Raw genomic sequence first — 16,789 nt, forward strand, 5'->3', positions numbered from 1 at the left:
TCTATGGGCGACGCTTCTTTCCCGATACCTTTGAGGGCGACCGAGAGCACAAGACCCTTCTGTTTAACGTTTTTGTCTATGGCACCCTCTTTCACATGTTCAATGCTCGCAAGCTTTACAGGGAGCTTAATCCATTTGAGGGATTGCAGCGGTCAAAACTATTCATATTTATTTTGGCGTTTTGTGTGATCTTCCAGGCGGTGGCAGTGTCGACCTTTGGAGAGCTAATGAAGGTACGGCGACTGTCTGCTGCGGAGTGGGGGTGCAGTCTTGCCATTGCTGTGATCACCCTACCTGTGGGAATTCTAAGCCGATTGGTGTATGTGCCGGAGCCTGTGTTCCCCCGCTCCCGGGATAAAGACATTGATCATGAAGTGCGCCGCTTTGTTGAGCAGTTATCTAGTGATGTGGAGAAGGTACGCCTTGAGAATGGGTCTGGCGGTGGTGATTGCCTTCATTTGGCACGGCGTATGCATGCACAGTCGTTGTGGCGGAAGGTGCAGGGCGAGCGCGTGAAGACACTCCGCGTTGTGAATGCCTTTCGACGGGCCAAGGTGGATGGTGACATGCGGAACACTTTTTCAAGAAATCTCTACTACCGCCTCCGTCAAGAGCACCATTGAGTATTATGGTATCATGTCCTATGGAAGGACCACTATGGAGGTCTGGATATTGATGTGAGTTTTTTTTTTTATATATATAATCCTGCACCGTTTATGGTGGTAGCAGGTTCTGTTAAATTTTTCTTTTTGTAGCTCTTATTAATAAAATTGTTTTACTTTAAGAGGTTTTCACGTTCGGTTCAAGTTTACTTGTTTGTGGATTTGCTGGTCGTTTCACCCTATAATTCCTGAATTTGAGTGAGATTTAATAGCTTGGGAGAAGGAATGTGAGTCACTTTTATAAATGCCACTCTCTTAAGTGATAATCAGGTAGCTTTCTCTATTAAGAAATATAAATGAGAAAGATTAGAGTAACTAATTCTGTTTTCTGTTTTGTTTTCTCTTTTTACTGAGTGATTTTAACAGGTATAAATACGTTAACTGAGACTATTTTTTGTTTTCCTATTCTGTGTTGCTCTCAGCTGTACATATATTTTTTTTATATTCCTTTTTTGCGTGCTAATTGTTTGTCTTTCCCTCTGTTGCGCGGTACTATTACAAGTTGATGTGCATGATACTGGCGGATAGTAAAAGAAGAGAGAAGATAAATAAAAAGAAACGTTGCCACTGTGACTTTGAAGAGGGGAGGCAGCGTCGATGAAACGGAGAAAAATTTACATTGATAAAAATAGACGGCATAAACTGAATCCTAATTTTTTTTTTTCTTTTTGTTTATCCTGTTTTTTTTTTTTTAACGTTGCTTGCTCCTGCCGCAGGATATCTCTCTGTGTGTGTATGTATGGGCCGTGCATAATTCAAATAAGAGGAGATAAGAGGAACTGGATAGATAGCGAGAGGGAGAGGTAAATCAGCGATGTGGGAAAATAATGAGAGAAAAGAAGTAGTTCGAGTGTATGATTGTTTATGTGGGGAGAAGATAAATGTAGAATCATCCCCAGTGCGATAGGAATATTAAGCAGAGAATAATGCAATTTGTAATATGAACCACCACACTCTTGTTTGTTTTGTGGCCAATAGACACATTATCTTTTTTTTTTCAAACTCAATAATTTCTAATCTTTCCCTTCTTTTTTCTTTTTTCTTTTTTCTTTTTTTTTTACATTACAACTCCATTCTGACGATTCGCGTCTTTTTCACTAATCCCACAGTGCCTGTCGAGCAGAAGTTATTTCTACACTTTTCAGATGTTTCACGGTTATCCCGACGTGCAGTTGGCCCCTCGCGACTGCGTTGTCAATGAAAGGTTTCACATGGAGGATCCGGAGGGCTGTGTAAAGGCTCTTGAACTTCCTCCGGTGCAGAATGTACGCATTTCTCTTTCTGCACTTACTTTCCTTGGAAGCCTAGCGCAAAATGTCACGTGCCATTATGCTGTTTTTGGCAGTCTTTGTGGCGTTCAGCTGAATGACAGGATTGAGATCACAAATGTGCTCCCGGCCGCACCTACTACTCGCCCCGCAGAGGACGAGGCACCTGAACAACGTGAAAAGCGACTTTTGGCTCAACAACAAGAGGAAAAGCGTATGTACGAAAAGCTTGGAAAGATGCTGCACAAGGAGGAACTTGACAGCTATCAAGTAGGACAATTCACAGTCTGCAGCGCCTGTACCAATGCCCCGTACTCAGTTCGCACAGCTCAACAGTTGGCACAACTGGCATTGGATGGTCATCCAAGCGTTCTTCTTGTGTACGATCCTTTTCGTACAAGTCTAATGGGCAAGTTGTACCTGCGAGCCTTCGTTCCAACACCAGAGTATCTGGACTTCTACAACAAAATCAGCAATAAGCGTAATGTTCTCCGCGAGAACCGTCTAATACGTGACTGTCACGTGGGCAAGAATGGTGTGCTGCGCGAGGTTAAGGTAGAGGTGGATGTCGATGAGTACCAACTGCTGTGCCTTGATGGCATCAATGTTTCACCGTTGCCAAGCACTTGTACATTGCTTCAGTCTGAAACCATGTCGGATTACATTGCCGCATTACTTGAATCTGTACGTCACAATACAGATGAACTCTCTCGTGTGCTTAGCACAGAAAACTACTTCAGCCAAAAAGAGGAGAACTATGGCCCGTTGGCGCAACGTATTGATACTTTACTAAAGCTCATGCAGCTGCGGGAGCAAACGCAACATTTAGAATCCCTCTGTGATGGTATTCTTCTCAATGCTTCGCTCTTACGGGACTTGTAAAAAGATGAAAAACAAAGAAAAAAAAAGACTTCTTATTCAGCAGAGAAACTAGTAGCTGCACATGAAGCTAAACTGCATGGGGATGGAATTCGTCCTACACAAGAATGCTGATTGAAAAAAAGAAGCATAAGAGAAAAAGAAGAAAATGAAGTTTGATTATTAATATGAGGTTAATATGAGTATATATGTCTTTTCCTACCACACATCGTGGTTAAATGAAACAATTATGTAATATTAGCTCCAACCTGCACGTTTTTTTATTATTAAATTGATTTAACTGTATTTTCATTTCCTTTTCTCGTTTGCTCTTCCAAGACATTGCTTACAAGTGACTTGATTTTTTAGTAAAATAGAAAAGTAACCAAAGCCAAAACGATAGTAAACGTCTTGGTCGCAGCGGTCTTATTTGTTTTCCTTTGGGAGACAGAAGATATAGATACCCAACGGTAGGAAAATATGCTCTCAAAAAGTGGTAGCGCTTCCCATGGCACCTCTGACGACGAAGAGATGAGGGAGAGGCTGAAGCGGGCCCGTCTGGTAGAGTCAGTGCAACGGAGTGTTGCCACTCGTGTACGCGTGGCAGGTGGCGAAAACGTGGGGGAGACCATTCAGACAGACCTGGAGAATATCTTTGCCCGCGCGAACGAAGCGATGCCACTCTATGAGGAGCTTGGGGGTATTGAAGGAATTGCTACCAAGCTGCACACAGATCTGACTGTCGGAATCCGTGCTGAAACTGTGGGGCAACGCCGTGGAGTTTTTGGCAAGAACGAGCTGCCAGAGGAGGAATCATTGACGTTTTGGCAGATTTACAAGGCGGCGTGGAGTGACCACATGATTCTCTTGTTAACTGGTGCTGCGTTTGTGTCACTGGTGCTTGGGCTGACTGTACCGGAACCTGGTCAGACCAAGGTGAATCGTGAGACCGGGTGGATTGAGGGTTTTGCAATCATTGTGTCCGTGCTTATTGTGACAACGGTGTCGTCTGTGAACGATTACCGCAAGGAGCTGAAGTTTCGCCGGTTGACGGAGGAGAACTCTGCTGAGCCCATGACAGTGATCCGTGATGGCCAGGAACAGACGGTTGACGTGACGGAGATTGTGGTGGGTGATCTCGTGGGTCTGGTGCCTGGTCTGGTGGTACCCGTTGACGGTTTCTACGTGCGCGGGATCAGTGTGGTGATAGACGAAAGCAGCGTGACGGGCGAGAACGACCCGAAGAAAAAGAACGCCCAATCGCCGATTCTGTTGACAGGTACTGTTGTGAACACAGCAGAGGACGCGTACATGTTGGCCTGCGCTGTTGGCGAGAACTCATTTGGCGGGAAACTGCTGATGCAGTCGCGACAGGAGGGTGGGCCTCGAATGACACCGCTACAGGAGCGGTTGGACGAATTAGCGGGATTGATTGGTCGCTTCGGCCTGGGCACGGCTGTTGTTCTTTTCTTCCTTCTTTCGACAATGGAGGTGTTCCGTGTAATTCGTGATACCGAGGATCTGTACCCCAAAAAGTTCTTGGACTACTTCTTGCTTTGTGTAACGATTGTGGTGGTTGCTGTCCCAGAGGGTCTCCCACTTGCGGTGACGATAGCACTTGCGTACTCGCAGAACAAGATGCAGGATGACAATAACCAGGTTCGGCGTCTGTGCGCGTGCGAGACGATGGGGAATGCGACGCAGATCTGCAGCGACAAGACCGGGACGCTGACACAGAATCTGATGAGCGTGGTACAGGGCTACGTCGGGATGCAGCGTTTCAATGTGCGTGACCCCGGCGACATTCCGACGCCGATTTCGCTTGGGAACGTGCCTGCCGAAGCACAAACGCTGCTGATGGAATGTCTATCGCTGAATAGCTCGAGTGAGAAGGTTGTGTGTCAGCAGAACAAGGACGGTACACCGGCGGCGCAGCCCTTCTGGCAGTGGAGACCGGACAAGGGGAACAAGACGGACAACGCACTGCTGGACTTTGTTGACCGCGTGTTGATGAAGAATACGGACCTGATTGACTTCACGAGCCGCCCCCACCAGCGCCTGCGCCAGCGGCGCCGCGAGCACGGCTTCACGATCTTCCCGTTTACGAGCGAGCGCAAGTTCATGAGTGCTGTGGCGCTTGGAGCAGACGGGCAGGTGATGCACTACGTGAAGGGTGGGTCTGACCGCGTGCTGGACATGTGTGACCGTTACGTGACGGCGACCGGGCAGGAGGAGCCGCTGACGGATGCGGCGCGGACGAAGATCGTTGTGCAGATCCGCTCCCTTGCAAATGACGCGAATCGCACGATTGGTGTGGCGTACACCCGCATGGAAGGCAGCACGGTTCCCGAGGAGGAGCCGACACAGCCACTGGTGTGGCTGGCGCTGATGGGGATTCAAGACCCGCTGCGCGCGGAGGTGCCGGAGGCGGTGCGGAAGTGTCAGCATGCCGGTGTGACGGTGAGGATGTGCACAGGTGATAACCTCGACACGGCAATTGCGATCTCGCGGCAGTGTGGCATTTACAACCGGCTTCGCGGGGACGTGGCGATGACTGGGAAGGAGTTCCGCAACCTTGTGTATGACTCGTATGGCAATGATGCGAATATGGAGAAGTTCTGGCCTGTCCTTGATCGAATGGTTGTGATGGCGCGCTCGCAGCCGCTGGATAAGCAGCTGCTGGTGCTGATGCTCATGACGCGCGGCGAGGTTGTGGCGGTGACCGGCGACGGGACGAATGACGCCCCAGCGCTTCGGCTGGCGAATGTCGGCTTCGTGATGCGCAGCGGAACTGACATTGCCGTGAAGTCAGCGGATATTGTACTCCTTGACGACAACTTCCGCTCTGTTCAACGTGCCGTTGTCTGGGGACGAACTGTGAACGACAACATTCGCAAGTTCCTCCAGTTGCAGTTAACCGTGAACTTTTCGAGTGTTATATTGACTTTTCTGGGAACGTTTTTGTCATCTACACGAACCTCTCCCCTTTCTACTGTACAGCTATTGTGGGTGAATCTGATCATGGACACACTTGCAGCCCTTGCTCTTGCGACAGAGGAGCCAACGGAGGAGTGTCTGAATCGCGGACCCACGTCTCGTAAGGCTCCACTTGTGTCGAATCGCATGTGGTGCACTATTCTTACGGTTGCGTGTTTTCAGGTTGTGAGTGCTCTGCTTGTGGAAAGGTATGGAGATGTATGGTTTGAGGTGACAGGAGGTGAGTTGCAAACCATTACCTTTAACCTGTTTTTATTGTCTACTATTTTTCACATGTTCAATGCCCGAAAACTGCATGAGGAGCTTAATCCATTTGAGGGACTCTGGTCGAGGTCAAGAGTGTCGTTGGGTATTATTTCCTTCTGTTTCGCATTTCAGGCGTTTGCTGTTCAATTCCTTGGAGATTTTATGAGAGTTCGCCCCCTACGCGGTGATCAGTGGGTGGCCTGCTTCTCACTTTCTTCTCTTACACTTGTGTTTGCCGCCGTTTCACGTCTTGTGCCTGTACATGAACCGGAGTTCCCGCATGATGCTCCTATGGAAGATCTTGAACCAGAGGCAAGGCGAGTAGCAGTGAAGTTGGCAGAGGATGTTGCCCGTCATGCCACCTCAGCGGGGGCTGGTGAACACCTTAAATTGGGCAAGAAATTACTCGCAAGGGCAATGTGGCAGCAGGTACGTGAACGGCATGTTGCGGAGAGAAGTGTAAATGCATTCCGTCGAGCTCGTCGTGATCATGATATGCATACAACGGTTGCCAAAGATATGTATGAACGATTATGTACTGCAATGTATTAGTATTTATGTAGTGCTTATAGAGGAAGAAAATGAAGATGATGTGTGTGAGCGCCCCCTTGAGCCATTGTTTGCTAGCATTATTAATCAGGCCGAAAAATATGACCTGATAGGTGTTTTTTTTTTTTTTTTCTATAAGACGCAATCAGTTTCATTTATATACGTGTTGCGGGGAACACGACATCTGTGAAAGAAAAAAAAAAGAAGAGAAGAAGCTTATTAGGAAAGATTAGTAAAACATTAAGAAAAAAGCTTCAGTGCATGGCTCTATTAGTGTCTTTTTGTGTGAACTTTTTTTTTCTTTTATTTTTTTGTATCAGCTTAGTAGTTACTCATAATTGTTTTTTTTTTTCGCATTTAGTTTTCTTTCTTCTTTCTCTTGTTTTTTTTTTTATTCCTACCTTCTTTTTTTTTTCTCTCTGTCTCTGAATTCATTTCTTGTTTTTCTTTTTCTCTTTCGTTCCCTCTTTCTCTGTTGTGTTCTCTGATTAAGACTCACGACTGGAGTTTGAGAAGAGGACCAGGGAGGTGTTGACTGCCGTAGATACTTCTAGCCACCACTTACACGTATTAAAACAAGGTAGATAAATAGAACTAGAGTTTCATATATATATATATATATCCGTGGAAAGATAGAAGAAGGAAAAAGAAAAAAAAAAAGGAATTAGGGACCCTCCATACAAACAGAGCCCTTTCCTTTTTTTATTTTTTATTTTCTCTCTCATCCCCATCCCCAGACCAAATCAAAAAAAAAAAAAAAAAAGGAGAAAACAGAACAAAAAAAGAAAAAGAAGAAAAAAAAAAACGAAAGAACATGTCTGAGGGACTGTTGACGCAGTGGCGGGATCGTGTGGTTGAGGCGGAGACGGAGATCAGTGTTGTGCAGGAGGACATCACCGCCCTTGTGAAGCAACGCAAGGAGATCAAACAAGATATTGGCCGATATGATAAACTTGTACAGCGCGAAAAACAAGAAATGTTGAAACGCCTAGAAGAAGTAGAAGGACAAGCAGAGGAATTGGAGGGGAAATGTCAGAAGACACTACAAAACAAAACACAGGTGGAGGAATTATATGTAAAGACGTTGGATAACTATGAATCTATGCATGCCATTGTGAAGGAGATTCAAATGGATGAACAACAATTACAACAACGAGAGGATTTTGAGGCAAAATTACAAGAAGAAAGTTTATTATGGGCAGAAGAGGAACATGGTCTCCGTACAAGGCTTAATACATTACAAAGTTCCCTTAAAAAACAACGAAAACAATATCAAGAAGAAATTACAGCACTAGAGACAGAACTTGCAGCAGCTGAAAGACAACTGCAGAAAGTCCAATCAGAACGTCAAGGGGATATACAACAACAGCAAGAACAACAACAACAATTGTTACTACATATACAAGGTGGTAAACACAGTCGACGTGGTACCCCAATCCCAACAGCACAAAATTCATTTTCAACAACACGTGATGCGAATCATAAAGAACAGGAATTTATCTCTGCGAATGCATCTTCTAGCGTCCCAACACGTCAACTCCGTTCTTGCCTTAAAAATAGTAACAACTCTACATCAAACGGCAATCATACTTTGGACACCAAGAATCAGCTAGGATGTAACAGTAATAATAATAAGATTAACAATATTTACAGTGGTGGTCTCTCGGCATCTCAATGCCAGTCAGCCCCTGTTTCAAGAGCCACTTCACAAGCACTTGTGGCAGGCGAAAGTAATGGACTAATTCTACCATCTGGTCTTACCACACCTCATCGTGCTTATTCTTATGCGGCTGGTAAGAAGGCTGGGAACAGAAAACGTGAAGTTCTTGGAGATTCGACAAACTTTTAGAAAAAACAAAAAAAGAGAAAAAGAGTCATTATTTTTTTGACTTTACTTTTGTTTATATTTCACTTTATAGTTAGATGCACATGATACCACCACCACCACCTCTTTAACCGCCTCTTTACACACTTTTTTTTTCTTTCTTTCTTATTGTACATTTCTATTATCAAAAAAAAAAAAAAAAATGAAAAAAAATAAAGAAGAATAATAGAGAGAAAGAGAGAGAGAGATAGATTTTTATATATGTGTGTAATACGCTGGTATGAAGGGGCTTGATAGAGGTGTAGATAGAGAGCGTTATTTAGACCTCTTCTATACATATGGTAGTGTTACTGTTTTTTTTTTTTTTTGTGTTGATGCTTCTTTTTTTTTTTCCTCACATTTTTCATTCTATGATGTGGTTTTCACTTTCACCCATTGACTTCATTAATGGTTATTTTCCTTTTTTATTGTTATTATTATTCATCACCACCAACATTGAGAGTAATGCATTATTCCCCCTTTTTTTTTCTTCTTGACATGTTATCTTTTTTTTTTTATGTGGAATTATATTCCCGAAACACACCTATATAGGCAAGTCGAGACCAATAGGCAGAGATAAAGAAACAACAACAACAACAACAAAAAACCAAATCAAAAGCTTAAAGGCAGACAGAAAAAAGTGAACCTTTTCTCAAAACAAAACAAATTAAAAAAATAAAGAGACGGATTAAATCATCAAGAGTAATGCTACTTCGTGTTCGTGGAAATGGTGCATCTCCTGAGAATTCACAGGCAGCGTTGGTATTCCTGCGTGGATTTCGTCTGACAAATACTCGACCTCCATTAGGTGCGTATAAAACTCTCACAGGGACACGTCCATTGATTTATTCTCACTTTCCTGTTGGTATACAAGCACCATCAGCCACAAATGATGTGGATTTAGGTGCACATCTGAACCGAACCGTATGGAAAGAGATATGGAATATGTATGATATTGTTTACGATGAGTTGTGTTTATTCCCAGAACCAGATGTCATGACAAATCTATTGTCTTCTTGTGCTAGTAATAGTAATAGTACTAGTAGTGCTAAAGTAGAAGAAGTAGGAAATTTCACTCGTTTAACAGCAAGGAATGTAGCTAAGACAGCTGTAGTGGTTACTCATTACTTTTCAGAGGATACGGCCCGACCTTCTGTAGCGGGTATGAAATCTAGTGTAATTGTATTGGATGTTTCTTTTTTGCCTTTGAAAGACGCTGCCACTCGTATTGCGGTGGAAGTGGCTTGGTTGGCTGCTTATGCTTCTATGGAAGGGGCATTGGAGAATGTCTCTCATGTGGTTGTGCGTTTACCATATGATTGTGATTTAACAAACGTGGAGAAAATGAATTCTTCTGTTGTGCAGGAAGGTTTGGATTTTATTGGTGAACACATTGAATTACTGGTGCAGAGCTTTAGAAAAAAATCCGAGGAGGAGGAGAAGAAGAAGAACGGGGTTTCTTCTGTATGTGTATCTTTTATTGGCTCAAACCCTTCACTATTACAGGAGCGATTACATCAGATTCGATCTCTTCACCCATCTACAAGTGGTACTGTGAAGAAAGAAGAGGAAAAAGAAGAAGAAGACGGCATAACAGTTTTCACTGGAGATCATCATCGAGAAGAACTACACGAACAAAAACAAGAAGAGTTATTGTATTCCATCGCCTCTTCACTAGGAATTCGTGTGAGTTTGGATATGGTGCCATTAAAGAGTCTTCTTGAAGGGGGTGAGGAGCCGTGGGATGAGGCCACAACGAGAGAAAATCAAGTGTTGAATTTCTGTCCCTGTTGTGGTCATTGCGGGTGTCACTAGGGGGGGTGGGGGAACATCAAACAAGAAGAAAGAAAAGAAAAGAAGGAAGAAAAAGGAATATAAATCGAGAAGAGGAAAGAAAATAACAACAACAAAAGAAAATGGAAAAAAAGAAAAAAGAATAAATAAAAAAAAAAGAAAAAAAAAACACAAGGAAAGTTAAAGAGTGAGAAGGATAAAACAAGATTGGTATTTGTCTATCCTTTAATTACTCTGGGAACGATCATTGTATAATTACAAAAGATATACACACACATCTACAAAAAAAAATAAAATAAAAAAAAAACCTTAACAGCGTATTATGAACGAACGAGAAGGACGTTTTTTTTTTTTTTATGCTGCACGCATTTTTATGAAAATGATTATAATAGAAGGGAAATTCATTAGTATTCTTTCGTTCCTTTTATTTTATTTTATTTTTTCTGTCTTCTTTTTTTTTTCTTTTTTTTTTTCTTTTTTTTTATTATATTAATATAGGTTACTGTAATGCTCCGTACTGCGGGGGATTCCATTGAGAGTTTTCTCTCTCGCTATAGACTCCGCTTGTTAGTGGATGAATGGCTGGAAGTCGTTGCCCGCACAGAGCCAGAAGACCCGTTTGCATATCTTGTGGATCTCATAAAGGACTACACCCGTGATGGTGGGGGTCTAGTGACGTGCGAGAACAAATGGTGTGAAATGGTAGTGCCCGTATCGGAGTATGCGGAACATTTAAAGAGTTGCTCGGAAGAGGGGAAATGGATGAAATGCGCACGGTGTAATGTCCGAGTAGAGGCCTCTCATATGCAAGAGCACAGACGACATTGTAGACTTCAATGTTGTGCGTATTGTGGAGAAATGGTTGTACCAAGACTTATGGGTTTGTGTCCATACAAGTTAAGAATGGATGTTGAACGGGCTCGTAGAAGACGCAAAGATGCTAGTATTGCTCAGGGTAATAATGCCGGTACAGGAGGAGAAACTCGTCCTCCCTTATTATTTCATTCACCTCTTAAATCTAAACCAGGAACAGCAGAAGAAACTTCAATTTCATTAGGAGCCCCACTTTATTCACGTGTACCTATGAGATTTCCAAGTGCTTTAAGGAATCGTTTAATTTGTTTCCAGCAACTTTGGCGTAAAGCCTCTGTAAAGGAGCGATTACAGGACTTAACTTTTAAATATGTATGGGAGGCTTTGGAATTATACCGTGAAAGACAAGCCACTCGAGATAATATCTCTGGAAGTGGTGGAAAAAAGAAGGAAATACCTTTAAGAGATTTTTCTCGTGTAGCCGCAGCCACTGCAGGTTCTATCTCTATGGCACAGTTTGAAGCCGTAGCCGAGACTACAACATCAGAACAATTGGTTGATTTCGCTACAGCAGTTCGTATTGTAACAAATGCTATTATTATTCTCGCCTCACGTTCACTTGTTCAACGTGTAACTATTCCAGAAGGAGGAGATGTTGTGGTAATTGGAGATTTGCATGGTCAAATGAAAGATTTACGTGAAATTCGTGCACTTGTAGGAGCTCTCCCAAATCGTCAAAGGTATTTTGTATTTAATGGAGATTTTGTAGATCGAGGAGCAAATGGTATGGAAGTCATTTTATATATATTTTCACTCCTTTGTGCATTTCCAGAATTTGTATTTATTAACCGAGGTAATCATGAAGATGCTCATGTTAACACGGAATACGGATTTGAAACAGAAGTCTACAGCAAATATGGTTTGGAAGATGCAAAACATTTATTGGAATTACTCGTTACCAGCTATGAAGCTATGCCATTAATGACCGTCTTGGATGGAGCTGTTCTCATTCTTCACGGTGGTGTACCACGATCCCCAATAACACTAGATCGCATTGAGGGAATGTCTCGCATTCGCAATATACCTGTCTCAGCACAAGCAACAGAAGAAGAACAAATTACTGTGGATATATTATGGAATGATCCAGTGGAAAAATTTCGTTCACGCCAATTAGGGCTTCGACATCAAGGAGAAAATTGGCGTACCAGTAAACGTGGATGTGGAGTAGAATACCTCGCACCTGTTACAGAGAGTTTTCTACGACTCAATAATCTTAAACTGGTGGTACGATCACATGAAATGGTACATGCTGGATATGAACTTATCCATAATGGTAGATGTTGTACAGTGTTTAGTGCTTCTAATTACGCTGGTGTTTCAGGTAACCGCGCGGCATTGGCATTATTTCAAAAAGGTTCACTCAATCCAGTTTTTCACACTTGGTACGTACGTGATGAAGAGGGAGCTGAAGGGGTATCTATGGGAAAGAAACTTCTGATAGATCTTGAAGCCCCTGGATTGTTAAATGGTGGAAATGATGATGATGATGATGATGATGAGGATAATAGTGACGATGATAATGATTCTTCTGATGCTAATGATGATAAACCTGATGATACCACTTCTGTAAATGGAAAAAATGTCAATAAAACAGATGAAATATTATCATCTGAAGAAAAGAATGACTCCAAGGTGGATGATAAATTGAAAAACAAAAACCGTAATGGTAGAGGTAGTCTTTCTTCTTTAGATCTTGATATACCAGTGGAAGGACAATTATTATACCGTTTGAATGTACTTAGGACTTTGGGAGAAATTGTATACAGAAAACGTTATGCCTTACTTTCTGCCTTTGTGTCTGCGGATTATAAAGAAAGTGGTATTATCTTAAAGATTGAGTGGTGTGATGTTATGCGAAATGTATTGGAGATGGATTTACCATGGTATTATCTCTGTCAATTTCTTGCTGAACAACAAGAGGTGGATGGTGTATTTTGTGTGCGATATGTACATTTTTTGAAAAATTTTGGTGCCCGTTTTTCAACCCAATATCTACGACCATTTCAAGTGGCAGTTGTATGCCGTGTTTTTAAAGGTATGGATATGCCAGATGATTTACTTTCTCGAATGCAAGATATGCATATCTCTACTACGTCATCTATTTCCCCTGCTGCATCTCCATCCCATGCAGGGGAAGAGGGGGATTTATTATATTCAACAAGTACAGAAACGCATACTTTACTTAAACGGAAAGGTAATTTCCCTACAAAAGAAGAAGGGTTGACACCTTCACTAGGTTCACGGCATGTGGATGCTGAACAGAGAGAGGTACAGGATGATGATGATGATGATGATGATGATGATGATGATGATGATGATGAAGATATTGGAAGAAGAAAGCTAGTGAAGATGCAAAAAGGAGTCCAAGAGAGTTTTGACTCACATGACAAATGGAGAGATTTGAAATTAAGTTTTAACCTCTTTGTTTCTACTTTACGTTCGCAATCTTCTGTGGCGGCATCTTTTGAAGATAACGTTATGTATGCAATGTTTTTATATTTTGACGTGAATGAATGTGGACATGTATTTCTTGGTGACCTTAATGATATTGTAGAGACCATACTTGAAAAAGAAGAAGAAGGTTCAGTTCAACTCTTAGGCTCTGGTGCCTCCTTTAACGTGGAGTTTGATTTTGGTACAGAATATTCGCCTAATACAACAGAAAAACAAATAACAGATAAAGATACTGATGCTACTACTAATGTTTCGAAGGAGAAGAAATCTAAGTCAGTTAATGGTGAAGAAATTCTTTCTTCTCTTGTAATATCATGTAATGAGTCTAACACCGGTAGACGAAAATCAACGCGAGAAGAAATAATAAGACGTGCCTCTTCTTTAGATTCACATGACTCCAATGAGGATAGTATGTCTGAAGCACTTTGGTTATATCCTGCACTTTTACGCTTACATGAATACCTTGATTATGGCTCATTGTGGTCACTACCACATATCTTTAAGTGTCTTAATCGCACTGGTGATGGTAAGCTTACATTTGAGCAGTTAAACATTGTTCTTCAGCTAGTTGGACGACATATGCCTCAACCTTTTACCCCTGAACAGTGTCGGTCTATATTCCGTGCCATACGTGATGTTGGAGAACATCTCTATCGCAACCGTCATAATGACTCTTTAGCAGATACTCGCAGCTTGTATTCCACTGAAGGATCAGCGCCGACGTTGCTTTCTGAGTCCCTGTCGCCCAAGTCAGACGCAGATGGAACTGTGGTGGACCCTAACGCGTACATCACACCGGAGGAGTTTGTGGCGTTTTTTGCCGTCTCCGTTGTGGTCCCCCGCCGTCGTGGGTCGTACAGCACGACAACGGACGGGAGCCGAACGATGGGGCCGGACGAGGAACTGCCCAGTCGACGACGCTCGGGATTGCCATCGTCTGTTGGAAGTGTGGGAACGGGCATTATTGGCGGAAGTGTGGGGAGTGTGGGAAGTGTGGGGATGGGGATCGGGATGGGGGGCGGGGCCCTGCGGGGGTGGACGGTGGGAGCCCTCGCGGCCCGCTTTGACCCCGCGCTGCCCCTCCCCCAAGCGCTGCAGGGCCTCTTGGGCCTCACGCCGCCGTCGACACCCCCGCCCGCCGGGGGGTTCGCCATCGCCACCGCCTCGCTCTCGTCCATCTTCTCCCCCGGTGGGAGCGTCTGGCGGGGAGTGGGCGAACAGACAGCCACCAACGCCACTGCCGCTGAAGGATCCAAGGGAAAAGAGGGTTCGTCCATCTCCACTAAAAGCGCGAGTACCACCAACACCAAGATTGCCACTAATACTACTACGAATACTACCACAACGACAACGACGAGAATGGCACCGGCACCGGCACCGGCACCAATGGGATCCCCTCAACTTGGGGTGCAAGTGCCAGTAGGGCGAAAATTAAATGCAGGGAAAAAACTACCAGAGAAGGGGGCTACCACCAACACTAACACTAACACCAACACCACTACTTCAAGATCACCTTCAGAAGAATCAACAGTATCTACTGGGCTTGCACGAACGAAGACTCGTGCATTTAGCAATAAGAATGCAACTAGTAGCAATACTCGAGCTAATACTAACACCAATACCAAGAGTACAACTAAATCTAAGACAACAGCCAAGAACAATCCCAATGGTTCACGGAGCGCTAGTGGTAGTACTTCAACAAACCCTAATAACTCTATTACTTCAACAAGTGCAAATACGAATGCTTCGAGTATGTCCAAGTATAGAACTAATTCTCATTCCAATACTAACTCTAGTACTTTAACTGGTGGTAATAGTAGCACTTCAAATTCAGCTAGTGCCCGTTTCTCAATAAATGCTAATGCAAGCACTTCAACAAATCCTAAATCTGCACCAAATGCCAATGCTAATGCCAACGTCAGTAGACCATCGAACGACAATGTGAGCCCTGCGCTTGATGCCAACTCTTCAGCAGCAGTTGATAGTTCATCAACAATTATTAATGCTAACAGTGCCACTACAACTGGAAATGGTGGTGGTATTGACCCTCTACCGAGTACAACAACAAATGTCTTGTGGAAGGTGCGTGGGGCTTTTGATCGAACAACATTATCTTCTCGTGGTGAGTACACACAGTCAACAAGAGGTAGTAAAGAAAACTCTAATACAGTTGATGTCTTTGCATCCTCATTACCACAGAGTCACGCTGATGGAGTACCCATTCCTCATCCCCCAATTGGAGTGTGTTCACCAACAAAACCTGACCGCCTCAGAGGTTATGCTTCTCCACCTACTACTACTACTACCATCACTACCACCACAACAGCAACAACTGCTACTACTACTAGTACTAGTACTAATCAACAAGAAGAAAAGCCTCAGCAAGAACTCCCACCTGTGCGCGGGCCCCTGACGAGAGGCGCAAATCTATCACAGCAATACCAACACTATCATCATCTCACCCACAGCAACGGCAGCAGTCCCAAGTAAAGATACACATGTCTTCTTTTCGTGGTTTGGGTTCTATCCAATTGGATTTGCATAGAAATGTATCCTCTCTTATGCGAGGGGTGTGGGGGGGGGGTGGGGAAGAAAAACCTCTCATGTTTGTATGTTTATAGTTTGCGAAGAAAAAAAAAGAAAAAAAAACAAGTTTACAGGAGGAAAGAGTTACTAAGAAGAAAATACAAAAAAAAATATGTTTTTTTTTTTTCTTTCTCATTTTTCCTCGTCCCCAAAGACACGAAATACGGTATTCTTGTTTTGTCACTATTGTTTATTTGGAACAACTCACTCAGTTGGGAAAAAAGGTGGGAGCGAATACAAGCAGCATACATCAAAAAGATGATGAGTGAGGGGGTAGGAAAGATGAAATATCTATAAAATTTTTCTTTTTTTTTTATTTGATATTTGATGTTCCTACCTTTCCGCTGCATACTCTGTCGGATAATATAAAAAAAAAATTATACTCTTACATTACTGATGTCCAGAAGTTATACTTTTTTTTTTTTTTTACTTTTCTTTATTTCATTTTTTTTTTTTTTTTACTTTTTCTTGACCCATGCGTTTACACCCCCGGTGCCATTTCTCTGGCAAGTAGTGGAGGGAAATGTATCTGGAAAAAAAACAAAAAGAAGAGTGAACACAAACACGAGAGAGAATAAAAAAAAATAAATGGGAGATAATGCTTGCGAATAAATAGTGGAATCAAAAAAAAAAAAAAA

General features: G+C 43.0%; 6 protein-coding genes across 6 annotated transcripts; all 6 read left to right on the forward strand.

Annotated features, from left to right (window-relative positions):
- Window positions 1-2: 2 nt before the first annotated feature.
- On the forward strand, window positions 3-623 carry TM35_000271600 (Ca2+ transporting ATPase, plasma membrane; the record flags this gene model as incomplete). Its single annotated transcript, XM_029028053.1, has 1 exon — window positions 3-623. A coding segment is annotated over one exon (621 nt), but the record flags the coding sequence as incomplete, so codon positions are not given.
- A 1,184-nt stretch (window positions 624-1,807) lies between these two features.
- Window positions 1,808-2,812, forward strand: TM35_000271610 (uncharacterized protein; the record flags this gene model as incomplete). The annotated part of the gene is made up of 1 exon (XM_029028054.1): window positions 1,808-2,812. The coding sequence occupies one exon, from the start codon at window positions 1,808-1,810 to the stop codon at window positions 2,810-2,812; it is 1,005 nt and encodes a 334-aa protein (XP_028880637.1).
- Window positions 2,813-3,268: 456 nt separating this feature from the next.
- TM35_000271620 (plasma membrane Ca2 ATPase) lies at window positions 3,269-6,583 on the forward strand (the record flags this gene model as incomplete). Its single annotated transcript, XM_029028055.1, has 1 exon — window positions 3,269-6,583. The coding sequence occupies one exon, from the start codon at window positions 3,269-3,271 to the stop codon at window positions 6,581-6,583; it is 3,315 nt and encodes a 1,104-aa protein (XP_028880638.1).
- An 811-nt stretch (window positions 6,584-7,394) lies between these two features.
- On the forward strand, window positions 7,395-8,429 carry TM35_000271630 (uncharacterized protein; the record flags this gene model as incomplete). The annotated part of the gene is made up of 1 exon (XM_029028056.1): window positions 7,395-8,429. One exon carries the CDS (start codon window positions 7,395-7,397, stop codon window positions 8,427-8,429), a length of 1,035 nt encoding a protein of 344 aa, XP_028880639.1.
- A 720-nt stretch (window positions 8,430-9,149) lies between these two features.
- TM35_000271640 (uncharacterized protein) lies at window positions 9,150-10,259 on the forward strand (the record flags this gene model as incomplete). Its single annotated transcript, XM_029028057.1, has 1 exon — window positions 9,150-10,259. The coding sequence occupies one exon, from the start codon at window positions 9,150-9,152 to the stop codon at window positions 10,257-10,259; it is 1,110 nt and encodes a 369-aa protein (XP_028880640.1).
- A 486-nt stretch (window positions 10,260-10,745) lies between these two features.
- On the forward strand, window positions 10,746-16,055 carry TM35_000271650 (uncharacterized protein; the record flags this gene model as incomplete). Its single annotated transcript, XM_029028058.1, has 1 exon — window positions 10,746-16,055. The coding sequence occupies one exon, from the start codon at window positions 10,746-10,748 to the stop codon at window positions 16,053-16,055; it is 5,310 nt and encodes a 1,769-aa protein (XP_028880641.1).
- Window positions 16,056-16,789: the final 734 nt, after the last annotated feature.

Source organism: Trypanosoma theileri, assembly GCF_002087225.1.
Source record: "Trypanosoma theileri isolate Edinburgh chromosome Unknown TM35_Tth_27_V1, whole genome shotgun sequence".
NCBI classification, from domain to species: Eukaryota; Euglenozoa; class Kinetoplastea; order Trypanosomatida; family Trypanosomatidae; genus Trypanosoma; species Trypanosoma theileri.